This window comes from Ambystoma mexicanum, chromosome 4p (assembly GCF_040938575.1).
Source record: "Ambystoma mexicanum isolate Mex_15411 chromosome 4p, UKY_AmexF1_1, whole genome shotgun sequence".
Taxonomy (NCBI): Eukaryota; Metazoa; Chordata; class Amphibia; order Caudata; family Ambystomatidae; genus Ambystoma; species Ambystoma mexicanum.
In genome coordinates this window covers 948,819,352-948,846,726 of record NC_090927.1, presented here as the reverse complement: position 1 = coordinate 948,846,726, position 27,375 = coordinate 948,819,352, and the positions used below count along the sequence as shown (strand labels likewise).

Genomic DNA, 27,375 nt, shown 5'->3' with positions numbered 1-27,375 from the left:
TAGATCCCCACTCCCCCCACCCCCCTCCCAATACCCCACCCGCGGTGCTGATCGCCCATGAAAAGAAGAGAGAGAAAGTTAGTCATGGATAAAAGGGCGACAAAAAACATTCCGGCGAAGAAAATCGTCGCAGTATGTACGGTTGGCACGGGTTTCTCTAGGCACGGCATAAGAGGGTTGGTTCGCAAACGCCCCCTTCAAGCTGCGGACCTGCTCGGGCACACTTGTTCAGGTACAGGCTCAAATCATACACACACGCCCCTCCGTCCCTTGTTCCAAGGGGGGAGCCCTCTTAGACTGGTATACGGTGTCCTAGTCATCGTGCGGTGTGTCCATCCACGTAGCAAGGCCGTGGAAAGTTGGAAAATCCCCTTATACAGAAGAAGGGAACACACATGTCGGTCCTTTAACTCGTTGATGTCCCTTATGCAAAACAGTACGGCTGCGTGAAACACACATAGGTACACACCGATGCATTCTATTTTAAGCAACTCCCGTAAAAGAAGTCAATTCGCCGCCCATTGCATTCCATTGTATGACACCCTGGCTGTGAGCCAGGTAGTCACTTTCCACAGAGGCACGGTCAGGGGTGTCTTGGGTGCTCTGTGGCGCCCAGAATTGGAGCAAGGGTGTGCTCTGAGAGTTGGACAACAGTTCGCAGCTGTGCAGCGCGCTGTGTGCACTGGCGCTGAGGCAGCGCCACGCTCAGACCCTCGCAGCCTTGCACTGGGGGGTTGCAGAGTTGCTCAGAGCGCGTGTGTGTGTGTGTGTGCGCGCAGAGAGCAGGAAGCCTGGCTGGAGAGGAGTAGCCCGGTCGCCTGCGCTCCCCTTCCGACAGACTGCCATCAGATCGCCGGCATTACAGAGACTCGGGCAGGCTGGCCCGGCAGGCAACCTCGAGAAGAGCGGGGCCGTCTCCAGCGCTCTGACTTCGTCTTGGCTGCACGTCAGAAGCAGTGCAGCAGTGCTGCAGGACGGCGGCTCGGCAGCGCTCTCCGCCTGCGCCAGCGAGTGGGACGCCTCCTCGCCGCTTCCGCTCGCCGTGCATCCAGCTCCTCGCTCCCACCTCCCCACCCCCGGATGGTGCACTGACTCTGCTCCCCTTCGCTCGAGGGATCCGGCCGACGGACCGCGGCCCGCGGGCTTCTGTCCCCTCTGAGCGCCATGACCGTCACAGCGGCCCCCGCAGCGGAAGGTGGCTCCTTGGCGCAGTGAGCGGGGGACATGCGGGGACTGCTAATGGGGAAGGCGGGCACGCCGCGCTCACCCCGAGCCATGCCGTGACCGGGGGCCGCCAGCAGCACTGCCAGCCCTCGCCTGCCTCCTCGCCTGCTTCATCCTACCGGGGGAAACCGGTGCTACCTGGGGAAGGACGCGCGCCTTGGACGCGACCATGGAGGCTACGTGGCCGCTCGGATCCCAGCCGCTGTTCAGGTGCCCTGCCGGGCTGCTCCTCTGCGCGCTCTGGGTCGGATTTTCTCAAGGGACGACTCATGTGCTCCGATTCGGTAAGGACGCCCCGGCTCGGCCGCCTGGTGGGGGTTGGGGTGTCTCGGCTGCCTGTGTGTGTGGTTGTGTATTTCTGCGGGTACGGGGGGCGCCCCTTACGCCGTGCCTGGCCGCAGCGCGTGTCTTTGGGCTGCCGCTGATGGCTGATTGATGGATCGCTTCCCTGATGGTGGGGGAGCGGGGATTCTTGCAAGGGCTCTGCTTCTCTAACGCTGTCGTGGCAGGAGCGGAGCAGCCGGCCCACCTTGCCTCGTGTCACCTCTGCCCGGGAAGGGAATCGTGGCTGGGGGCATTACAGGTGTTTCCACAACTCCCAACAAAGTGCCGTGAAGTGCTCGCCCTGATGGCGGGATAGTTTCAGTCAGCAGTGTGCGCGCGGAGTTGGCAATAGCGTAGATGGTGCTGCTTTTGCAAAGGTGGGCCGGGTGGGGGGTGTTCAGCCACAGGGAGCGTGTGCCAGGAGTCTTAGGCATCTACTTGGGTTGTGGACTGGTTGCACGGGCTGCGAGGAGTTTTTTTATGTTGCACGGGCGTTTCAATGCGCTTTGGTTTGGGGGTAGGGAATAGGACGGCCACTCCACCACATGCTGCTGCCGCCGTCGGGAAAGTTGGAGATTAAACTTTGTCGGCGGCACCTGTGTCACCTCACCTCAAGCCACACGTAAGGCACTCCTCAAACCTCCGTAGCGTCCCCCAGAGTGGGGAGATCCAAGCCCTCTATAGGTGGCCGAGTGATCATAAATGCGGGGACTAGGGTGAACATAAACACATCCGTTGAGGGGGTATGAACCGAGCGGCCCCCAAGACCTTCGCCCCCTTCCCACACCGATACTCGTGGCACTGTGGCCCTTGGCCCCGGGTCTCCCCTCTCCGCTGGCAGGTTGCGCGGGGACAGGATCGCGCCTCGGAGCGTGAAGGGAGGACATTTTGCTCCGGAGTGGGCGACGGGTAATGAGTACACGCCGCGCGTCGGGCTCGCATTGATCCCGCGCGCTGCACGTCTAGCAGGACGGCCTCTCTGCCTCCATCTGGTCTTGAGGTGGTTCTCGAGGCACGTTGCTCTTAGCAACCGTCCTCAGGAATGAATGCCTGCTCCCTTCGCACAGCCAGCGGCCCCGCGGATCACAGCGCACATGTCTGCATGCGTGTGGAAGGACGGCTCTTGTGGTTCCTGCCGTGCTTGCCTGCTCGGTCCCCCTCTTTGATTTCAAGTGTGTAATTGCTGCTGGTCATTTGCGACAGCGGGTCATTTTCCCGTTGTGTCTGTGTGTCAAGACTCCAGCTCTCTGTGTAAGACAATATTAGGGTTATATGTATGCATGTGTTCACACACACGTTAAAAAATAAAATAATATTATAAATGCACATTCTGATAGGTTTGGCTGCATCGCTGCACCCACACAATGCATTTACTCATCAATGAGTACCTGTGTCTATTTGTGTACATGCTAGCACACTCACGCGGAGGGAGGCCTGTATCGGATCAGCTAGCGCCTAGCGACGGTAATGAAAACGCAGTGTGGAGGCCAGGTGGATATTATGCACGGACTCGAGGCTGTTTTCTGGCAGGCTGCACCGCGGAGGCCCTGGACGTCTGGGCGGTGTGGGGCCGCAGGGGGCTTGTCTGGCTGGGAGCCACGTGCGCGTGTGTGCAGAGTGTATCCGGTACACAGACTAGCCGCGTGCTTCTGCCCCTGGGCGAAGGAAATGCGCTTACCCTGCTTGGGATTGAAAGGTGAAGGGTGGAAGCTGCCCGAGGGGTGGCTCCCAAACGCTTTGGTCTATTTGTGGCTCTGGATGTTTACTTTCTCGCACAGTATTTGAGAGCGGCCTCAGGGGAGCGAGGGTGGATGGGGTCAGCTTCCCGCACAGCTTGACACCGGTGCCAATGCGTGGGTTCCCTGCGCGCGCGCGCCCCTTCCCGGGTTTCCGCACCAGTTGAAATGGACTGTGTCTGCAATTACGCTGATTGCGTGGTAGCGTTCTAGGCTTTTGCGTCTACGCGCAATACTTCTTCTGTAAATCTCCGCCCCCTTCCTCCAATCCATAATGGGATGCCCTCGACCTCCTCCTGTCAGGCCCTGTGTCTGCAGCCGGGGGTGTGGGCCAGCGAGCAGCCCCTTTCAGTAGCATCCAACGAGACCCCTGCTATGGCAACTGGGGAGCATGCAAGCGTCCCTCCCCCTGCCGTGGCTGTGAATGGGAGAGAATCCCCTCCTTCTGGCTGCAACCCTTTCATGGCCCGCGGGAAGCCCCCCGGCCCCCAACTCTTTATTGCTGTCCCCGTCCTGGTGCGCCCCCCTCCCCTCTTTACTGCTCGCAGCTTCGCTACCTCCGATGTTTGCCGTTGGTTTGTGTGTTTGAACATCCAACGTTCCAACTTTGTCCCACCACACACACACACCACGGCGCCACCCTGCTGCGGTCCCATTGCCCCGGGTTTGCACCCGCCACTCTGCGCCAGCTGCTTCCCATGCCTGCTCTAAAACGTGTGCTGCTTTGGAGAAGCGGGCGAAGGAGCCGGTGCTGCCACTCTGACATTGCACAAGTAACGTAGCTACTCTGCACAGGGTTCGCGGCCGAAGTTAAAACGTGTTCAGAGCCGTACGAGGTTCATTTTACGAGGGGGGCACCACCCCGTGCATTTCTTCCACCAAAGACACCACACCGCAATTCGGCGCCTGTGGTACACGCGAACTGGCTCCCCTGTGACCCCAGCACACCGCTCCACTGCTTCATCAACAGTCACACGGCCTTGAACCACGGCCCATCTCTTGCTGGAAGTGGTGGTGTGCAGCACACCAAGCCCACCCCCGCCCTTTGCCCCCCTCCCCTGCCGTCTCTGATCGTGTAATAAGCAAGGCCAGCGTTCACTTGCCCAGTGCACGCTTTGCGTCGTGTTGTCCCCGCAGACGCACCATTTGAGGTGCCACGGGTGGATCTTTACCTGAAGTGTGAAGCCAGTCTGTGCATGTGGCAGCCTGGCCCTCCCAGAATGACTCCTCGAAAGACTGATTGTGTTTGCACCTTTTACCCATTCCGTCCAACGCCCCTAGATTTCTAAATGCACACAAACGCGCGTGCGTAAATAAATGCTTACCCACACACGTACCTGGATGCATGCATTCATTCATACACAGGGACCTGCATGCACACACATACACACATGCATAAACTGCACACACACACGCACACGCATGCAATACATGCATGCATGCATACACGACATACACACGTACTATACATAGAAACATGCATGCAATCATGCATAAATACACACAGACATGCGGCAAAGCTACTGAACAACGACAATTCGAAGCACCTGTTTTCGGTTCTTCCCAGCCAGTTTTCCAGGTTTTTGAAACGTAATTGTTAAGGATCGGGGGAAGCAAAACACGGGCATGTTTTGCATGTGTCCTTTGATGTGTTTTGATTTCACTTTTGTTCTCAAATGCCACCCCCGGAGTGTTTGAGAGTTGCGTGCCTTGCTTATGCTGTGTAGTGTACATCAAGCCTGTAGCCAGCCGTATTGAATCCGGGTGTACATTAAAATCCACCTCGGGCACTTGTGTACAGTTTCTTCTTTTCGAGGCGTCCTGGCCACGAGGCCCGCTCTTCGCTGCACGCGCGAGAGCCCCCGTCCGCCCCCCATGTCCGGTCGGAGGTGAGCTGTCTGCGCTTGAAGCCTTTTCAGCACCGCGGCCAGCGCCACCGAGCACCTGCGCCGGGGTCTCCAGGGCCAGGAGGCCGTGGCTCAATCCCAGGCCTCGAGCCCTCCCGCGCATCCCTGGCCGCTGCGCAGAAGCTGCGGAACCTGTGAAGAAGCGGCGGTACCCGTGCAGAAGCTGCGGTACCGCATGTCCCAGTACCTCGAATTGGGGCAGACAGAAACGGACCCTAAAAAATATTCACATCGTTCACAATTTACTCGCATTTAAGAGTACCTTCCTGGTCATCCGCCTACTATTACTCTGACGTCCAGCGAAAACATTTCTATCTTAAACGTCGAGTTTACACCTTAATGGGGGGCGGGTAAACCAAAACATGTGGAGCCCTGCACGGCATTGTAAAGCCCAGCCGGGCACCGCTGCCTCCGCAGCTCTGATTTGAAGGCCGAGGAAGCCAAGTTCGTGGCACACGCTGGCGCCGCTTAATGGCACAAAAATGTGCCAGGGGCTGCCAGCTCAGTATGTCATGGATCACTGCCACACAGCGTGTCTTCATAAATCAACCCCACTGCACTGGCATTCCAAAGCATGCAGGAAGCAGTCGCTAAGGGGCCGGGTGATCTCGCGCCTCTGTCTGGAAAGAATGCGCCGTGCACTCTCCTCCGCGAGCTGGGCTGGCTATTTGCCACGCACCTGCTCCCAGAAGACGCCATTGACGGGCGTGTGAGCCCCCTAGGCCACCTTTAATTCTGGGGTATACCTGAATGGGGCCACTCTCTGGACCGCTTGGCCGCGTGTTTTAGGCTGCGCAAGGCCATATCACTCAAGCCTGGTCATCCCAGATGCTTCGCATACTGCTATCCGTGCTAAGCGAAACACATGGTCGACAGCCCATGGAGCTCCTCGCTTGGGCCCTCGAGCCTAATCCCGTTTCTAAGCAGCCTGTGGGTGAATGTTAGACCTGCCTGCCAACACCCGTCCACCCTGCCACGACAATTCTCCCTGTTTCACCCATTGAGTATGGGTATAAATTGGCAGAGACTAGACGACCAGCACTCTGCATGCGATTGGTCGGGCGAGCATCAAAGCCCTCCCCACCTTCAGCACACAGCATTAGACACTGCGTCTCGTGTATGGGGCATGGCTGTGTGGTCTCCAGTCTCACTGCTTCGGCATGTGGCTCTTGTATGTATCATACATACTACCGGCTACAAGTGACGTCTGAACGGGCTTAGCATAACGAACAACCATGTTTGCACTCATCTGAGACAGTTGAATGGGTGGTGTGTATGCCAAGCGTTGGGTGCTCCCATTTTGTGGTATGTGTGCGCGGGTGGGTGTTTTCTCACTGCGAGGTCCCTCCTAGTTGACGGATGGTCCTACTAAGTGGTGCATCTAAGCGAATGGTTTTTCCCACCAATTGGTCATAGTGCTGATTTGCATAACCCCGTGGACGGGCATTCGCACTGCGTGGCACATCTCAGCGGATTGGCCTCCCTCGTGTGTGGTTGACAGTGGAAAGGTGTCCCCATTGCGCGTGGATGCTACAGATGAGTGTGCCCACTCTGGATGGATGCCAGTGGACAGGTGCTCCCCCATGCAAGGATTTGAGTGGAGGGGGCTCGCACTGTTTGTGAATGCCAGTGGGTGAGCCTTCCAAATGAGCATGGGTGCCAGTGGATGGCTCTGCCCACTGTGCGTGGGCGCCAGCGGTTCCGCATGGGAACTTTGTGTGGATGCCATTGGAAGTGCATTCCCAATTGTGTGGTGAATGCCAGTTGGATGGTGTTTTCCACTGTGTGGTGGATCCCATTGGCAATGGTCGCCCAGTGTTGGGGGGATCCTAGGGGATCCCAGCCGAGTGCGGGTTGTCATATATAGTTCAGAGATCCACCGAGAATGCTGCCCAGTCCACCGAGCATGCTGCCCAGGCTGAAGTTCATGGGCGTGTTCTGAATGCTCTGTGAATCAATTGCATGGTGGTTCCAGGGGGTGGGCGTACCACACTATGTGCTGACGCATCCCGAGAAGGGAACCCCTGTATTTATGTTCAGGGTTTATGGGCAGACCCTCCCCCTCCTCCCCCCGCGCCCCGCTGGAGGGGGATTCCCAGGTAGCGGCGTTTATCAACAGTCTATGGGTTCAATACCGAGTCGTCCCTAGGGGTGCCAGGGTAGTCACCAGTGTGAGGAAGCCTAAAAAGTGCACTCTTCAGTATGTGGGCGCTGGAGGGAGGGGGGCGGTCACATTTTCCCGTATGCGATGGGGAGTCACAGGCGAAGCAGCAATCGCTGAGTTTAAAATCCCTGATCACACTATTATAACTTTTATTTATTTATTTGGAGACATGTATGGCAGCACATCTGGGTTTGTTAATCTACACTTCTAACAGGTAACCACAAGGTCAGGCAGCCCTCAGCGGCCTTCATATTCCGAGCCCGGCTTGCAAGATCAAGCTTGCAAAGCAAAAAGAGCCGGCCCTTGGAGGGGGTGCGAGGTGACGGCCCCCCCGGAGGACAGAGGTGTGCAGCAGCGGCCATATTGACTGGCGCAGATTAAACGCCAGAGACCAAGATTTCAATTTGATAACGTCAGAGCCCTTCCTGTTTTTCACGGCCGCTTCTGCTGACAATTTTGTTAGGTAATTAAATCGCCTGATTGAAGTCACCGCGGTCTCGGGGCGATAAAGACCGTCCGGATTTAATGGAATTTAAAAACAACACCGAACTGCACACAACTCACCGCGAACAAGAATTTTAATGACCCATTCTTGGTGCTGACTAAATAGAACGCCCCGAACAAGTTTAATTGAAAGGGCACCGCAGATTAGCTGTGTACAGCCTTTGGTGCTGCAGATAGGCGAATTAGAATGATTCTCCCTTTAAAAGAGTCATTATTACATTTCCAGCACTTAATGCGGGTTAAGTGCGCGCCACTCTCGATCTCCAGCAGTCGGAGCCGGAAGGACCGACCCCGCCGTCACCAGCAAGGGCTCTGGGACTGAAGGAGGGAGCGTCTGCCCGGGTGCGTTGGCGGCTGCACCGGCACTGATAGGTAGAGCCCTTGTTTGATGACGATTGACGCTGGTCTTGGGAGCGAGGTGGGGGCTGGGGGGTGGTTTCGGGTCATCGTCACTTCCATTAAAAAAATATACAAGCACCCATCGCTACAGAATACAACAGGCAATTCACAATTGTCTTAATATAAACAGGCTCGCTTGTTCAAGTGTCCCACCGGTGCGAGTCGTTTTGGTGACACTCGACATGTGACTGAATGGTTCTGTTGTTCGTATCGGTTATTTGAGTGCATTTCACCACGCGCCTCAATATTACGCAAATACAACAGTCATATGTTTTAAATAGGTGCCACATTTCAAAAGCACCCGCACTACTTCTTTCACGATACATAATGGGTCACCCAGCACCCAGGTCCCCAAGAACTGGGGTGCAGACAGGCGTGTTTGATCGTGCCAAGTGACGGAGGCATAGACATGGGTACACAGCATGCCCGTGTCCGCGAATCAGCGGACACTTACGCCTGGCGCCTCTCAAGGAGGCAAGTAACGCGCCCTTTACCGCGTTATGGAGCTGAACTATTACTGAGAACGAGAGGCGCCGCCTGAGCTTTAACCCCTTGATTGCTGCATGCCTATGCAAACAGGACCAGCAAACTCCTCCTAATGCACTGATTCCGCACGGAAAAACCTCCATGGCTTGTCGGAGCTCTTTGCACACTGGGTGGTGCACATGCCCCCTCACCACCCTCACCACCCCCACCTCACCCACAACCATGATGCATTAGTAACGCCCAGCTGAGAAGATTCATGCTGGTTACCTCTGGAGCTGCTACCAATCTCTGCCCGTACTGGGGCACGGATTAGTTAGCATCCCGCACCATGAGCGTTTGCGTGGGATTTGCACTGATGAAGTTGAGAAATGCGAAACGCTTATTAACTGGGTGCTATAAATTAGAGCATATTTAAAGGGAAGGATACGAGGGTTACATCGAAATAGACAATTTACAGAGTGGTCAATCTTGGGCCTACATTTATTCGGGACCGAATATTGTACTAGTTTTTAATGTTTATGATATTTGGAATAAAGTGATTAAGATTATTGACAATTTTAATAGTGTGTGATGATACCTCGATATTGTAATGCTGCTCAGTGATATTTATATGATTCTGTATCAAATCAGTAAACCTAAGAAATCTAGTATCATTGTCTATTATTGTTGTTACAGTGTTTTTAAGGTTTGATTGTATCCAAATAAACAAAAAAAAAAGAAAGAATAGAAAATGTTAATGCCATGACCAATGCGTTGCTTTCCGCAGAGGAGTGTTGCCAGTGTGTTGCTAAGAAGATCATCCTCACAAGAGGGCAGCGTATGAACGCAACCTACTGCATTGTGTGCGCAGACTGAGCATTGGCAGCTTGTGCTATGAAATCTTGCAGTGGTGGTTGGGGTATTGTGGGGATCACAGAAATGTGCTGTAACGGCCAGATATGGCCACATTTTATTGCGTGGCTTGCGATGCCTCCAGGTGGGGCTTGGCAGGCGTATTGCCGTTACCCCGCGGACAGCAGAGGATATTACGAAGGCAGCAGTGGATACTCAACTCTGCGGCCTTCCCATCTGTGTACGTTCTTGATTCTGTGCATTATCTTGTAGTAAGTGTGCCTCACATTGGCACGTAGTTGGTTCCAGTGCTTTGGCCAGGCTTCCTTAGTTGTCCCATATCCCACGTCTTGCTGCGACGCATATGTGAGATGTGCATGTGTTTCATGTATATTGTAAGATTAAGATGCAATTGAAGGCTTTTCTTCCAGTCAAGAACGACCTGTTGAATCATTGAAAGCCACTTGTTGTTGCTATTAATATTGTACAAACCAAGTTTGTGAGCAGCCTAGCACTGTACAGGCCATAGAGCAAAACATTGGTAGCGAGAATGTAACTGGTCATCAAGTGAACATTAGTAATCATCAGAGTACAGTGTGCGGTTGGGTGTCGGCATAGGATGGGTGGACTCTGGGGTATGCCGAGGGCTGTCCAGTCATTTGGTCGACAGACAATTGGTCGAATGTTTCTTTTATTTTTATATATATTTTTCAGGTTTTCGTTTAGGAAAAAAAAGGGTTTTTTAGCAAAAAAAGGGGGTTGGTCAGGGACCCCCCCGCACCCTCCCAAAAAAAAAAAATGTGAAAATACAACAAAAAAAAATTCAACCATTTGGCTTTCGCCCAAATTGCGTCGACCATTTGTCCTGTTGACCTTTTTTTTCGACCAAATGACCTGTAACCATGCCAAGGTGGTGTTTGTAGAGCCAGGTCTTCAGTTCTTCCCTACACTGGAGGAGACTTGGAGCAGTCTGGAATGCCACATACATGGAGCTCCAGAGGACCATAGCGCAGCATGAGGAGGGCCGTTTCCTAGGTTTCACCTTGCGAGCTGGTCTAGTTTTCAGTTTGGGGCTGTCTTCGTTGATATTACCACATGCTGCTTGATGTTTTTAGTTAGAGCATCAGATAGGCTGGCGGACCAGTGGGAGCTGGCTTGTAGGTGAGGCACATGGTTTTGAAGCAGACCCTGGTCAGGGTCGGGAGGAAGTGTAATTTGCTCAAAGTTGGGGTGATCCGCTCTAACTTTCTAGAGCTGTCGATGAGGCGAGCTGCGGTGAGGTGGGCCACTTTGAGTGGGGCCAGTTGACAAGCCGGGAGTCCTGCAAGGAGGGAGTTACCCTTATCCATATGCAAAGGATCTGCCCAGCCGTCAAGGAGTTCTGGGATGGCAAATCTCTCTACTCCACTCTTGTGGAGTAGAGAGATTTGATACAATGCTGTTTGAGCTTTTTTCACAACGTATTGTTGGAAATGTAGATTGGTAACTGCAATGAAGCCTGGGGATTTTGCAGAGTGTGTGAGGTGAGGGTTGAACCCGTCCAAATGCCTTTTTTCCAGCCATCTTTGAGTGGGTTCCAGACTGGAATGTGTCCCAAGAGTGCGCATTTTGTTTTGGAGAGGTTATAATTTAAGTAGGCACTTGTTATCTACATTTGAATGATTGCAAGGCATGAGTGAAGGTGTGCAATATTTTATGGGCCCTTGACGTTTCGGTGCAATAGTGTATCATCTGAGTACTGGTGTATTATGATACTGGTGTCATCTGGGAGTGCGTTCTGCAGTTCCAAATAGAGGTTATATTGTGGTTAAGGATGACCGCGGACAGAATAGACCTCTTAGTTATTCGACAGTGACAGAGTGGTGTTTGGAACTGAGGGAGGACATCTGGGCAACTTGTGGACGGCTAGACATTTAAGACGGCGCCCAAGAGGTGCATTCTTCTTGAAAGGAGGATGTTCTCAGATTGGCCAAATCCTCTGCAACTAACCCCATTGAAATGAATCCGATGTAGGCTTGTTGTTCTCATACATATCAATTCTGGATATCCTTAACTCCTTTTTGCTTTTTTATTATTCAATTTGTCCACATTTTGCGTCCTAGCTGCCAGTGTAGTAGCTGTTATAACAAGCACTTTTAAAAAGAATAGGTTATAGCTGCCATGTTAAGCAAACATATGAAATGCCTCAGTAATGCTGTCAATTCCCAGGCATATGACAAGCTAGAAACCCACATGTGCAGATATGATACGCTTAATGCCAGACTTCTCCGGGTTCTGAGGGCCTCATGGGGACCGCACCCATGGTGAGCACTTTGGAACTGAACAATCCTCCCAGCTTGTCATATGCCACGTGCACCTTGAAGAGGCCTCAGTAATGCACCATATAACATCTCCATTTAGATAAAAAAAAACAAATGTAGTCATGCATGGAATTCTTGAATAACTTGTGAGTCACGTGTCTTCCTTATGTCAGGGAGCCAATTGGTGCATTATTGCCATACATTCTTGACTACAACCTATAACTATATTCAAATGTTAAGCATGCTTTCTTAAACCACTTCCCTCATAAATCACTGTACTTTACCCACTAAGTCAGAAGAAGACATACACCCCATTAATACCCACCAACCTTCCAACTAAATTATGTCTGTGAGTGTTTCACAATCTCACCCAGATTGTTTAAAACTCCAGAGCTCTACCGTGCAGCCTGAGACAGCAGCAAGCTACCAGTATGTGTTACAAGGAGGGGCAGGGAGAACTAGGGGGGGTACCAAACGTCGACTTCCAGTAAATATTCAGCCAACTTTCAGATGTAAAAAAGCTATTTGGCTCTGGCCAAATAGGTTTTGGTCTTTGGATTATTCCAAATGGTTTGTCTTCTCTGTTGAATGCAATGTGAGAAATTCCAGAGGCAAATGTGGAGTGCAATTGCAAAAGGGAATTGCATTAAACATTATCCGACAGTATTCCTGATTAGCTGTCAGACTAATGTACATAGAATGGTGTATTGAAGAGAAGGAGTGGTGAGAATGAGCGAAGGGTGAGCATGATTTGTCGCTATTGGAAATACCTAAGGGGAAAACTGAAGAATTCCCAACAGGAGATGGAGACCTGAAGAGCTAATGTAATCATATTATATATCAGGCAGAGTGCATGCCCCCTCTAATCAGCACTCTCATGTTGGGCAATCTCTCCAGGTCCCCTGCAGAAGAGACTGCCCGATGGAGAATATAGAGAGGGAGGACCCTGTAAAGGACATATCCAGAGAGCTGTGACCTGTTGGTGAAATTCAGGCGGTTGAAAATGGAAAGCCTTCCCCAGAGGTGCACTGCCTCTTCTAGGTCAGTAGGTATTGGAATGTGTCAGTAGTGCAAGTATTGCCCAACATTTCCCCCCCAATACTGGCTTCTTGGGAGAACTTGCTTATTGGGAGCTCTCTCAAAGAATAGTAAAGACCAGTCTGCTCCAGAAAGAATGACATGAGTGTAGGAGCAATGTTCTGGATGGACAGATATAGATAGAGGGCACAGTATGCGCTCCTGTTACGGTTGGAGATTGAAGAGTGAGAGACACAGAGAAAGGCACAGAGCCTTGAACCCCTTAGTGTGCTGTAAAGGAGGTTGGCTAAGTGGACATGGATTGAGATTTGGTGGAATTGAGTGACTGCCCAACAGGAAAGTGACTTGAAAGTGAGTGTAGTGTTTGGGCAAGTTCAGTCACAGATCAGGCATTCCTATCTGCGATTAGCCCTCCTCATATTCTCTCAACCTCTCTGGGGCAGTCCTCTTCCTCGTTTGGTTTATGAAGGAGAGGAAGTAGTGTGGAGATGGAGTGCCCTCAACTTTCCCCTTGCATGAATAGACAGAAACCATGTATACATGTCTATGTAAGCTGCTGTGGTTTAAACTTTCTTTCCACTTCTGATACTTTGCAAGACATAGGAAAGAATGCCGTCCACCATGGCAATCCATTTTGTTACGGGTTACCTAGCACTTTGTATCTGTGAATCATGCCACTTTGAGTAGCACTGATTTTCCATAGGTAAAAAACAACCTTCTATATGTTTGCTTCCTGTTTTTTTGTTTATCTCTTTTTTAGTGTTTGAGATTTAAGTAAGGAGACTATGTTGTATACAAATACATGAACATGTGAGAACACATTAAAAATATTACTTTCATTTGATTAAGAAAGTGTTTTTGAAGTTTGGAACATGATTTCTTACATAAAATAGCTATTCGGCTTTGGTCAAATACAAGATGAACCATTCAATATTCGGCCACATATTAAATGTGCTATTCTGGACACCCACAATGAGAAGGTAGCAAAAGAGAGGGAAGGATGTAAGGAAAAAGTGGTGTTCACTGGCTAACATCTGCGGTTTTACGGGCAGGGACAATACAATAAAATCACCATTCAAATGACCTTCCTTGAAATTTAGATGTTCCTGTGCCCTTATGTTAGCAACTGGATCTAGTAGAATTCCCGAAAAATGTCTGTCATTTTAGCCAAATCAAAATAATACACTGTTTACATATAATTCGGGTGCAGAACTCCATTGTGATTGAATTAGTACAACCTAATCAGGTCTTTCCTGGCATCTAATTAGGCAAGTTGTAAAACAATCTTAGGACAGGACATTATTAAAACATTATTTAAACAGACATACTTTATTGTCAAATAAAGCACCCATTGTTATGAACTGCAGTTCTCTGTGTGCATTGTTCCATTAAACCATTATTGAAATGTACATGATATGCACAAAGAGGTACAAAAGAAAAGTCACACCCACCTAGTGGTGGATTTCACATGTTAATGGCCCTCTCCCACATTTGACTACAATGTAGCCGATCATAACCTGATACGCACAATATCAGCCAATTCCACTGTCACAAATATTATTGCTCAGATCGTTTAATTTAACCGCAAGGATTCTGCAACACCTTTCAGGTACACAGGTAATTTCCCGACCATCACCTTTCATGTGGTCAACATGTGTTCTCCCTTCATAAACATGTTTCCTTTTCAATACAGAGCAATTCTTTTAAGCAGTTAACATACAGATTCAGGACATTTCACAGCAGTTTCATCACAAAGCAGTCAACTTTTAAGCTTTGTGTCTATTTGACCTAAAACATTTGACCTAATCACATTTGATCACATTTATTTGACAATTATTTAAGTCTAAAATGCGGGGGAAACTCCCACAACTCCCCCCCCCACTTCCCCTTGATCGGATCTATACCCTTACTCACCCCATATATATATTGAATTCAATTTGACCGACAAAAAGTTCAACACATGTAATCAAATGTTTTAGGTCAAATGTTTTTAGGTCAATTATGCTAATACCATTCTAACACCTCAAGGTAGTGGTTTAGAAAGGTATTCTTTCAAGTTAACCTGACAATTCAGTTACATAAAATGATCAACCGTTTTTTCTTTACTACCTCACACTTTCTAAACGTGAATGACGGTATGGAAGTGCCAGTGGAATGTCTTGATGTGGAATGGGTAACCGATGCTCACGTGGCATGAGTGTAGTGAGAATGGCACCACTGCCGACCCACTGGTGTAGAAGTACTCACCTGCAAACGCTATTCTTCCCTCTTCTTACAGCTTTTGTTTGTTTGTAAACTCGGTCCCGTATGTGACACTGATGTACCACAACCTTAGAATGCGACTCGGATATGTTGCGTACGCCGAGCAAGGCATTGTGGCAATGATACTAGGTCAAGTTCTCTTTCCAGTGTTGAAGATGAAGAGTGGTTTTGTTTGTAAGTGACTATTTTCTTGCCAGGTTGTTGAAGAAGTTAGTTGGAAGGAACATTCTTGATGAACAAGTTCGGGTTGTAACACAGCAGAAATGGAGAGGCAGGCCTCTATCAAGATATGTTTTGTAATTACAATTGTGACATTAGATTGGAAAGTTATGTGTAATAACAAAGACAGAGTTCATAGTGGCCTAGAGCATTGGAAATTGTCAGACTAGATGAGACTCCACGCACTCACTTCCAACAATATATGTTTAGTAATATATCACAATGTAAGAAATCATTTTTATGCAGACTTTCAGCAAAAGGACCCAAGTACCCAGACTTCCACAGATTTGTGCAAGTGCAAAAGTACAATCATTGCACAATTGTATACACACAAGAGAGAATGCAGTACAAACTCATTTTCACTAGAGCTAATGCAATTGTGCATGTGCAAATGGCGGTTATGCATGCTCAAAAAGCATGTGCACTTGCACATATTAACAGTAAAATGGCCCCGATATATATTTCACAAGCCATAAAGAAACCATTCTAGACATGCATTATCCCTACACAATCTGTCTGCCCTCTTTCTACTGCTTCTCTTTCTAGGACAGCTGTCTGCACTGTGTTCTTCATATCATTTCTCTTAGAAAGCGTGCAACTGACAACACGTCTTTCATTAATTGCTTTCTCTGGCAAGGCTTGCATGGTAAACACACCACATTTATTCCAGGTACGCACACTCCACGCCCCTATGATTGACATATCCGATGGACAGAAAACACTGGAAAAGTCACCAATCTTCTCGCACTCTTACATAAGCAGGCAGCCCCTGCTTCCAAAAGATGCAGGACTCTGTGAACCATTTGCTCAAATGGAAACACAAGTCAGGGCACTGTGCCGTTTTGCCTGCTTCTACTTCTTTATTAATGTTATGGTTGACATTCAACCTTTCAATCAACATTAACATTTATAATACAACAATAACATAACATATACCACATTTACAATCTTAACATTTAAAAACTAGGCATTTTACACAATTCCTCAGCACAGTAATTTAATTTTAGACCTAGCTGAACCAAAAATGTAACAGTATCCAAAGCCAATGAGACGTACTCTCCACAAAGAAATTGGCACCCAGACTCTGGGCACTGAAATTTCTCTCTGAGATAATTAAAATGCTTTCTCAAGAGCACATTTCTCAAATCATTCAATTCTAAGCATGACGTAATTAAATGTCTCAAAGTTTCGGTTTCTTGACCATAAAATCAGCAAACCTTCAATAATTTCCCCAGTTTTAATCTTGAGGCCATCATTTCTCGAGTGCTCCAAAGGTAGAGGCGCAGTTTAAAAAATCCACGTCATTTAACCGGACATAGGAATCGAGATAAATAATTCGGGAGACAATTAAGCGTGTTTACTTCAAATTCATAATTTTCAAAATCCTTACATCAATGGCATTCAGCAATTGCGGTGCACCAATCAAATTTGCACAGCATCATTTCTGCATTACCCTGTCCCTGCAGAAGTGTTTCAACACTCGTACCCACCTCTTTTACCCAAACCAGGCAAGTCCTACTTCAATCAGTCATAGCGTCAAACCAAGAGTATTTCAATAAAGGGTGCAGGACTGGGAGGATGGAGTTAGACTGCTCTAGTATTATTTTCCATAGAGGCTTAGAAATATCCCCCTACAATTACAGATAGTCAAAGAAGGCCCAATCCATAGTTTAAAATCTGGATAGGCATTCCCTTTAGTACTCCTAAAAGCCTTTTCCAAAATAAACCTTCCCATTTATTCCAGTCCATTTTGTGTATGAACAAAATGGCTTCCACTCCATATGATATAGTTGGGATGACTTTCTGTTTGTAAAAGGTCACCAATGTTTCATAAGAGAAGCTACCACACTTCTTGTGCACATTAAGCCCTTGAGAGGCTGTTGTTATTATCTTGATTTTCAGATCATTATAATAATGGGTTTCAGGTGACATTGGCTAAGATCCCCACATATTTATATTCTGAAACCCTTTGTAAGGAAGGTGTTATATTCTCAACGAAGTGAATGCCCACTTCTTCCCTTGACCAGGCCTAAGCATAAGCACATTCGTTTTTTTGTACATTTATCCTAAAACCATTGTCTGGGCAGAGCTCCTCTAACTTGGCATATTTCCTTTGTAGACCCACTGGGGTTCGGTCAATAAAGCTCCAAATCAGCCGCACACAAAACCAATGAATCGGTACCAGCCCAAGTCTAAGAGGAAATGCACTTGCTTTAAGCAGGTACGACCCAAGGTCAGCCATGTAAAGGTTAAACAGGTCGGGAGCCAAAATACAACTCAGTTTTAAACCCATACATGTTACAATGGGTCTTTACAATAGGCCCTGATAATATAATCTGACCTGAGTGGAGGATCCTGTATGTAGATCTTTTATGATCCCCAACAGGTGTGATGAACATCCCCAGGTCTTCAATTTTGCCCATAGTCCGAATCAGTCAACCAAGTCAAAGGTGTGCTTGAAGTCTATAAATCCAAAAACACTGTTTGACCCGTGCTATAGAGTTTTTCTTTAACTATAGCAAAAGTGGCCAGGTTTACTGAAGTGCCCAAACCCGGAATGAACCTTGATTGCAGATGATCCAGCACTTTCGCCTCATTTGTTCAATGTATTAGTTGTCTTAGCACCAGCTTTGCAAAAATCTTTCCTGGAACATCAAGGAAAGTAATTGCCCGGTAATTTCCGAGATAAGTCTGAATTCCCTTTTTGAAAATGAGCACAGTAATAGATTTTTTCCATGAGATCTGGACTCTCCGAATTATTAAGATTGACTTAAACATTGTAAAGAGTACATTGGCCGATTCCTCAGGGAGATCTTTCAAGATGATATTAGAAAGACTGTCTTGATTGACTTGACTCAGATATGATCAATAGAATATCCTCAAGCTCAAAAGTCCCATGGTTCATTCCCCAGGGCTACCCCAGTCTGCAGGCTAACCCCTCCAGGGGAGAAAAATGTCTCAAAATGCAGTACCCATACATCTTCTGATATGACATTGGCCTGCAAAGCAAGCTGATGAGAGAGTGTATTATCCTTTAACAGTGCCATATACCCGCACTATAGTTGGTTACAAGTACACAACATTGTTTCCTCATCTCTTTGCCTCACAATAGATTGATGGGTTTTCATTCCGTTTTCAACTCTTTCTTTAGATGCTTAACTTCCATGTAACTTTCCACCACACATGACTGCATAGATTTCTGAATCGTGCCCTTAGTTGACCTTTTCTTAGCGTGGACTTTGGGGCCAAACCGATGCCTGTGCAGCCACACAGTGCGGGACGTAGGGGGACCCTTTATCACAAAACCGATTTAAAATAACTGGATAATCAAATATCTGAGGGGCATTCTCAATTAACAGAGAGTTAAGAACAACCAACGAAGAAGACCACTTAAAGCGTTCCCCTCCCGAATCCACTTCTAAACTTTCTTTATCATTTTTTGCTACCCCAGGAGACCTCAGTAAAGTCCAAATAGTGGTAACGAAACAATGGTCACTCTTTGTCTGTGTGATGAACAATAGATAATCCAACAATACAGCTCCCTAGAGATTAATACATAGTCCAGCGTAGAGGACGAGAGCCCCCTGGACTAGGTTGGGTGCTGCAGAAGGTGTCCAAGGAGTGTACCATTGACCATCGAGACACCTCTATTCTTCATTAAGTGCAGACACATCTTTACTTTTGTCTGATTATTCTCACTAGAATTCATAAAGCCGGATATGTTCAAATCTCCCATGATAATAACACCAGAAATTGCAAGTCTAGCGCATAGACATCAAGCATGGCAAATATGCTTGTAATATAAATGTTTCCGTAGCTATCGCTCTGGAGTTCCAGTAAAAATTTATTAATCCCACCACATCACCTTCCTCACCCCCAGAAGACCACAATACTTTAGTCAATTAAACAAACATATTTGGCTATAACTATGGGAATAGAGATAAGCCCATGCCATTTCTACGAGCTGTCATAAGGCCCGCCAATGGTGTGCCGGAGTGACCCCTGCTGGCATCAACCTGTAACAACGAATACCCATAAAAAACGGAGCGGTATAACAGCCATGTTTCTTTCAAGAAAAAGACATCCAAAAGGCCTAAAGGCTTATCCTGCTCTTGAAAAAGATGTTTAAACTCTCTAGTGTTCCAGCTCCCCATTTGGATTTTCATAGGCCCTTGGGCCCCCTGAGGCTAGTTATCCAGGCTTGATCAATAGTGCCTCCGAAAGCCAGGACCAATCCTCTTCTTCTTTGATTTTTACTTCCTCATTTAAAACAAGGAGTTCCACATGCCTGTATCCCGGATTTTCCTTGTAACAGGTCACCCTTAGCGGGACAATCTGAATTGACCCATCAGGGCCTTCTAAATCAGTACTGGAGGGAAATCTCACCTGGTCTTTCTCCCAATCAGATCCCCACTCCCATAATTACCTGTCTTATCAATCTGGAAGGAAAATGCAAAAAATACTCTAACTCAGTGTCATTTACAATTTCAATCTGATTGATATCTTTCGAATTAATCGAAGACAGATTAGGAATCTGTCTAAACAATCTCGTAACATTTGCACTATTCATTAGTGCAAGTCCATGGCTTTTTATCAACTGTTCAAGCAAGAGACAGCTGCCACTCCGGGAATCTACTGCAAGGCCAACATCAGTGTCTACACCCAATATAGATGCAGCTTTCCCTTTAGATGATCTGAGACTCCTCTCTTCCAGAGTGACCCGTACAGATGAGAGGACTCCCTGGTCTAACCCCCTAGCCTGGGGCAAGGATGGCAAAGTCTCCTGATCCCTACTTAGGGGGTCCAGATGATTTAACATCAGAGGATCTCTACATAAGACAGAAATAGGCGACATATTACCAGGGAGAGCCTCACAATGAGAGAATCCTGAATGCTGGTCAGGTTCAACAGATCTTTATCCATCAGGATGCATGGCATTTCTCCAACTTGGCCCAAATCCGGTTCACACATGAGGTCATCTACCTTGCCGGTCTGCCCCTTTTCAGAGGCTTGTTTCCTTTTACGTCTTCTTATGGGGCCTTTCCGAGGATGGACTACAGTGTTTTGTAGAAGGGGTGCAGCCAGATTTCAAAGAAATGTTCTAGAGCCCGATGCTTGGGGGTCTGCCCACTCCCTTTGAATACTTAGATTTTTATTTCCATTTGCCACTTTCTGCCCTTTAGTGGTATCAAACATCCACAAAAGGGGTTGGAGGCATTCCATAGGTTTAAAGGTCGGCTCTGCCACTAAGCATGATTCAAGAGTTGTCGGGATACCCACCTCTCTTTGTATCCGACCACCCTTTCTCAAAGTGTGAGATCTTTATGTAAGGTCATGTGGGCCACCATATGTGGTGCATCAGTACCTTGAAGTGTAGATGATTAAGGCGGCAACGAGCTGCCAGGCATTACTCCAGACCAAGTAGAGATCTTGATTTCAAATTCCATCAACTTTGCCACTATTTATTCAGTTTCAAACACAATCCTTTCATTAAACCTGTCATAAAGTGTTGTTAACAAAGACATGTTCATAGCTGTTAGAGTTAGCTCAATAGAGGTGGGAGACGGGTTTGGTATTCCAAAAGAACACCTTGGAGTTGGATGGATAAAAGACACAAAGGAGGAGGAGTTGGATAGGGGGCGAGTCAGGGTAAAGTATCAGTGAATCGGACAAGTTCCTCTCTTGGGCCAGTAAGAACCTCCCATCTGCTGACTTACTCCGGACTACTGGCCTACTGGCCTTAGACTATTTCCTGCACCACAGATCAATTGCTGAGTTTCCAGGGTGTTTGGCTTTTCCCATCCCAAGGTAAAAATCACTGAATGATTCCCATCCCTGGCCTCCCCCAAGCTTGGAAACGGCTAGCTCCCTCAAAGTTAGATTACTTAAATCAGAGGTTGGGGGCACAAAATCACCAACTGTGTGAACCTGTGCCATAGCTGTAAAATCCTTTCCAGGTGAATGTTGATGGCCAGGGCTAAAGGCTCTGTCATTTAAGGTCAGAATATCCCTCAAAGGGATCGCCAGATGCACTAGTTCATCCACTGTATGAGTGGCTTCCAAATTTTCAACTTCAACTTGGGTTGTAACATTTTTCATTGTAAGATCCGAGATGTCCTCGAATGAGATCAGCCCAGCCACGTGACATGCAGGAGCCGTGGGCTAGAGTTTAGCGATGTCAGTTATCTTTACACAAGCTGCCCCCACATCCTGTAGCACCACATTTTGTTCACATAAATAGTGGCGTATGTCCTTTGTATTTGCAACAAACAGGCTTTTTCTTAGGGTGGCAAACCAGCAACTCTAGTAAGGCTCTTAGTTTATTCACTTTAGGGAGTCCCTTGGAGGAATTGTTAAGGGCTTCTGCCACCACCTGCAGAGTCACACTTTTCATCAGCTTAGCACTTTTCAAAGTGCATGCGTAAGACATCCTAACTTTGGAGAAGAGAGAACATAAATAGGATCGGTTACCTGCAGTAGGTTAACAAGTAAGAGAGGGTGACCCAAAGCCAATCTTCTAGCAAGGGCGAGCGGGCAGCACTAGGTGATAGAATCAACCACTTTTCACCTCATCCCAGAACCCACTGCCGTCAGCCGCACTGGTTCAAGGCTCTGCCTCAAAACTGCTTCTACACCGCAGGGCTCACCCAGACTGCCCAGCCTACTACACCTCCAGGTGCCGTAATGTCGGCTGCTGTCAGCGCTCTCAATCTGCCCCACACAGCCACTCACAGTAGCTCCCAGCCTCACAGCTACTACTGCATCCCTCACCTCGGTTTAAGGGCAGGAGCATGATTACCTCCAGGTCGACACGTAGCTGTGGACCACAACGGCTTCCAGATCGGTGGCTGCAGCATGCCATTCACCGCTCATTACAGGTACACCGCTTGCCTGACTTGCCACTTGCTGGAACATTGTGTGCATTGTCTGCAAGAATGGAGCATGGAGAGTATCGAGGAATGAACCTCACTACATGCTTCCAACACGTCTGATTGTCATCAGTTTGTATAAATCATTTTAGCCAAAAAAGATACACTACTATTATATTACAATGGATTATTTACATTACATACCTTTCGTTCCATACATAAAGGTTGAAGTGAATAAAACATAATGGGAACTGAGCTCGACTGCTTCTTTTTACTTTTAAATTGTTCCTCTAGTGTTTAGAAACAGGGAAGTCATTTCACCAAAATGCTAGGGGTAGCGGAAGTGACATCACATGACCCTTGACCTCTGATGACATCACAGGAAGTTCTGTCATTGACCCCACCCCGATGTGACATCACGGGAAGCGATGGAACACAGCCTTTTACCCCTTGACATAACAGGAAGTGGCATCACATAGCATTGTTCCTAAGTACACTATGAAAAATATGGTTACAATATCCCTGTAATGTGATATACATTTCATACAAGAATGGATCACCATATGTATTGGCAGAAAAAATGAAAATAAACATGATGTAACTGCAACTTATGAAAAGGAAAATACCTAGTCCGAAATTGATGCTAATTCTACTTTAAATGCTTTTTGGAGGATTGTGTGTGCATTGTGAATTTGAGGTGCTTAAGAACAGACTAAATCAGTGACTCACCCTCTGAAATGTGCCTGAAATAAAGCTTTAATGAATCTAGCAATTATGATTTAGAATTCCAGAAATATATTTTATTTGTTATTCCTATTCTTTCTTATCTAGGGTCACTGCTCAAAGTGTTACACTTATGGAACCCCCTGTTAGAAACCTGAACAAGAAAGTCAGCAGCCACTCCAGAAACAAAGAGCCACGTGGCATTGGCCACAGTCCAGGAGATTCAATTTGTAACCCTTGTTGGGGTAGCAAGGGAGACCACAGGGGTAGCAAGGGAGACTTCTGGGGTCGCAAATGTGACCCCTGGTGACTCCTAAATGAAGTCCCTGTTTAGAAACATGTTTACCGTTCCCGTTCACTCTGCTTTTAATACTCACTTTCAAGCTAATTGTTTAATTCACGCAATGTATGTGGTAAAAGAAAAATGCATCAATTTTCGAAACACCCACTGAAGTTTGTTCTTCAGGTCAAGGTAATTCTGAAAGTGATCTCTCGAACTCCCTTGCCTTGCCCATCCTCTCTTCCCCAAACTCACACAATGGGGCACCTCTGGAGTCCCTGCCATCCCCCTACTACTGGCTCCATGCCTCTATTATGCAGGGGGCACCCCTGGAAACTCCACCACTCCCCTACTCCCCCACTCCCATTCCCCACATAGTACTCCCCTCGGACGGCTTTCACTTCCTTTATTGTGCAATGGACATTTCACACGTGTTACGAGCATATCACATTTGGGGGCTGATTTCTTATTCCATTGCTGGGAGAGAAAAGGGTCAGGGTGGATGGTTGGGAGGAAGAGATCATTCCCTGCTTACTTGTACATGTCCGTAGTCCGGATTCCGTAACAGACTAACACAGATCCTAGAATCAGGGCGAAACCGGAAAACTAGCCCCTCTGTAAGATGCTGCTGCATTTTCAGAAAATGAAGACATTAAATTACAGGTTTACTATCTGAACTGATCATCCCCCTTCCCTGTTTTTCAAAAACATGTGAGCAAAAACATGAAGCTGGAAGTGCATGCCAAAGTATTGTTATAGGAGATATCTTTCAAAGTGAGAGTTCCAACAAGTGAAGAGCTCCCTTGTACATCTAGGGCCCGATTTATGCAATTATTTGCGTGGGAAATAGGGTACTTGTGCGCCAAACTGCGCACAAATCCGCGTTTATCGATTCATGGAATTGCATTTGCTTGAATTGCGAGCAGTTTGCACAGGCTCAGCACATCTCGGTGAGCCGCTGCGGGCCTTGTGCGAGACTCCACGCAGAGCGTTTGCGTGGCTTGCACAGAGGGCTGCGAAGAGGGTGGAACACTAAAAATGGGGAAGAACTTGCTCAAAAATGGGCATTTCGAGGGACGGCATGCAAGCAGTCCCACGTACACCCACAATTGCATGGCATGAGACGTATTCATGGATTCGATCGCAAAACCTTTCGGCCGGGAAATGGCCACCCAAGTCCATCATAGTATCATCCACCCGAAGGCATGCGTAAGTACACCTGCATGTAGGAATCGCAGCGCTGAGGTGGGGTTGCTTGTTGGATTTAGGGGTGTGTGTATCGAACCGGGGCTCCGATCTAACTTAGGGGTGCGCATACGCAGTTTAGCCGGGTGCAGGATCCGATTACGGGGGTTCGCAGACAGATTTCCTGAGTAATTGTGGAGTTACGAATTTTTATATGCATGTTGTCGGAGTGCCGGATACAGTTATGGGGGACCCCGTGCAGTGTCCCTGAGATGCAAGCCTGCTTGCAGGGGGCCTCATGCCCTGTTTGACGGGTGCGTTTATTCGCGCCCGGGGGTGCGTGCAAAGGTAGCTGTTCTGGCTGATTATGCTTTGCGTGTGGGCGTGTCGGGGGCGTTCCGGCTGCGACTATGTGATTACAGTTACTTTGCGCTATAAATTCCATGAATACGAGGGGCGCACGTTTTTCATCCTGCACACAGGCTCGTGCAGTGTCCTTCTCCGCACAGCCTTTATGGGATTTCTGCACACATTTTAGCACTTAGAAGCAGAGGAATACCACATGAAGTGCTTTATAAAACATTACAGGATTGCAATCATGATAATTATTATTATGACTATTATTATTATTATTATTATTATTATTATTAGTATTATTATTATTATCATCATCATTAAAATGCAAGTGAACAATTGTGAGGGTGCAAAACACTGAAAATGCCCTCTGGCCAATGGCTCATCTGCGTAGTTAAGGGGTCAGATATGATCAAAACTCTCGAGGGCACCTGCAGTGCAATGCACAATATCGTGAAAGCAGAGCTCTGGATAATGCAGTGACATGAAAAGAGTAAGTGAAGGTCTTTTTGAGGCCACTTACATTTGTCCCAGATACATTATTTCTGGGCCACTTAATGCATTGTGTTAGCCATTAGAAATGGCGCGTTCCGGGATATGAGAAACACTATTTTGCCATTAAATGAAATGATGGAGTGTTGCTTGAGAAAAAAAGCCCCAGCACGCCATTTGTTTTATAGACGAAATAATACATAGATAAAAGAAGCGAACTCTAATTCCCCCTGATAGAGGATTTGACACCGAAGATGGGTATATGGTTCCACACACCTTTTTTCTACTTCCAAATATATACATATTTGTCCGTAATTTCTCTTGGGGCTCATTTTGCACCCAGTCAGCTGATACCTGACTCGAATGAGCTTTATCCCCCTGAGACCAGCCTGGTAAATCCCGGAAGGGCGTTATTCACTAGAGAGCGACTTGCTTTACCTTTATGCAAACAATGCTGGAAGATCATGGCCTGGAAATGACACAGATTGCAGAGAAGACCCATCAAAGTAACATTTAAAAAGAAGATGAGAATGAGCAGAGCTGTTTTTTCTGGCTAATGTATTTGTGAACGACGTGTTGTGGCTCCGCCCTTTACTCCCTGCTCACCAGTATAGAGAGATGGGCATGCCCTGGCTTGGGCCAAGTGGTTGGCTGGAGCTCGGTTCAAGCTTTGCGCCACCGCCCATGACGAACAGAGTGCTGCCTTATCTCACGTACTCAAAAAAGTCTAGAGCCCCTCTACCGAGAACGAACACGGCCAAATGACCTGCTCTATGGGAAGGTGCCCACTCGGGAGGGTCTGCAACCACGTTTTAGCTCACTGTACGTTTCACAGAGGAGAAATATCCATTTGCACATAAGTCTGGTAGCACTCACCTGGGCAGTCCAGCACCGAAATGCTAGGCAATTCCTCTCTGAAGAAGAGTACCAACAGAAACCCCAGACACGTGTTTCAGCCTTGTTGCGCCTCATCAGTGAGGTGAGGCTGTGCCTCTATGAGCACTGGAGAAGGCAGAACTAAATAATGATCTGGCAGGAGCTGCTTGGCTTACAGTTCCGGCCTCACAACTCAGCGTAGGCAATGCCGAGTTGTGAGAGGTGGTACAGTAAGTCAAGTAGTGACAGAAGGATGAGGCAAGCAGCTGGAGGCAATGAGCCAGTTTGGAAGACCCCATCTGCAGCTCATCATGTTCAACCAACGCCAACACTAAAAATGGTTGTGTTGAGGGAAGGGGTGCTCTATGTAGGCTGATGAAGGAGAGGTCGCATGCAAGTATGCTTGCGATCAGTGTGGATGGGGTGCACGGCCAGAGGGAGTGAATGAACCAGGATGGAGCACTAGCTGGCAGGGTGACTTTGAGCAGTATAGAGCTAGAGACAGTCAAAGAGAAATATGGCGGGGCGTGGAAAGCACAATGCTGTAGGGCAGGGACATGTATGGAGACCCTGGAGGATGCAATGAAGGCACATCTCAAATAATATTCAACATTTCTGTCTCTCATTCGGCGTGTGACAGCATTAAATATCTCTTTTGTGAATGGGCGATTATTTGGGGTGATCTGCATCTTTAATCCCCATTTGCTGGCCCTTGAATCAGAAACAGGCTAACTATTTAAGACAAGTTATACTAGTAATAATAATAATAATAATAATAATAATAATAATAATAATATTAATTAAAGAGCTCTGAAAGCCACTATCCAACTCCATTCTCACCACCTTACGTTCTCACTCTTTCAACCTCATTCTCACTCTTACCCTGCCACTCCACGTTCGGCATGCACTCTATTCCACCGACCTATTTCATGTTCCTTGGCTAATGCACACATCTTCATTCTTTACACAGAAAGGGTCATGGATACTGTGGGAAAATAGACTGTTGAAGTTTGAGACATGCCACTCTCCTTTCATCTTTCCTTTGGATAGAGGCCGCCACCTTGCTTCTTAGTTTCCGGGCTGTGTCCTCATTGCACTCTCAGTCTGCTTGGGGCAGTTTGCAGCCTGCTCTAATTCCAAACTTTGTATTCAGTTCCTTTGACAGGCTGTCGATTACTTTCCACCACTGGCCTGTTAACTGA

General features: G+C 47.7%; 1 protein-coding gene across 2 annotated transcripts in view; it reads left to right on the top strand.

Moving 5' to 3' along the window:
* Positions 1-602: 602 nt before the first annotated feature.
* Positions 603-27,375, top strand: part of GRIK2 (glutamate ionotropic receptor kainate type subunit 2) — a 2,093,351-nt gene continuing 2,066,578 nt past the window's right edge. The window contains exon 1 of one of the 2 annotated variants that reach the window (XM_069606523.1): positions 603-1,508. In XM_069606523.1, coding sequence (XP_069462624.1) covers positions 1,394-1,508 — 115 coding nt within the window. In that variant the 5' untranslated portion in view covers positions 603-1,393. The remainder of the gene's footprint in view (positions 1,509-27,375) is intronic. The other variant, XM_069606522.1, reaches the window with a different exon arrangement.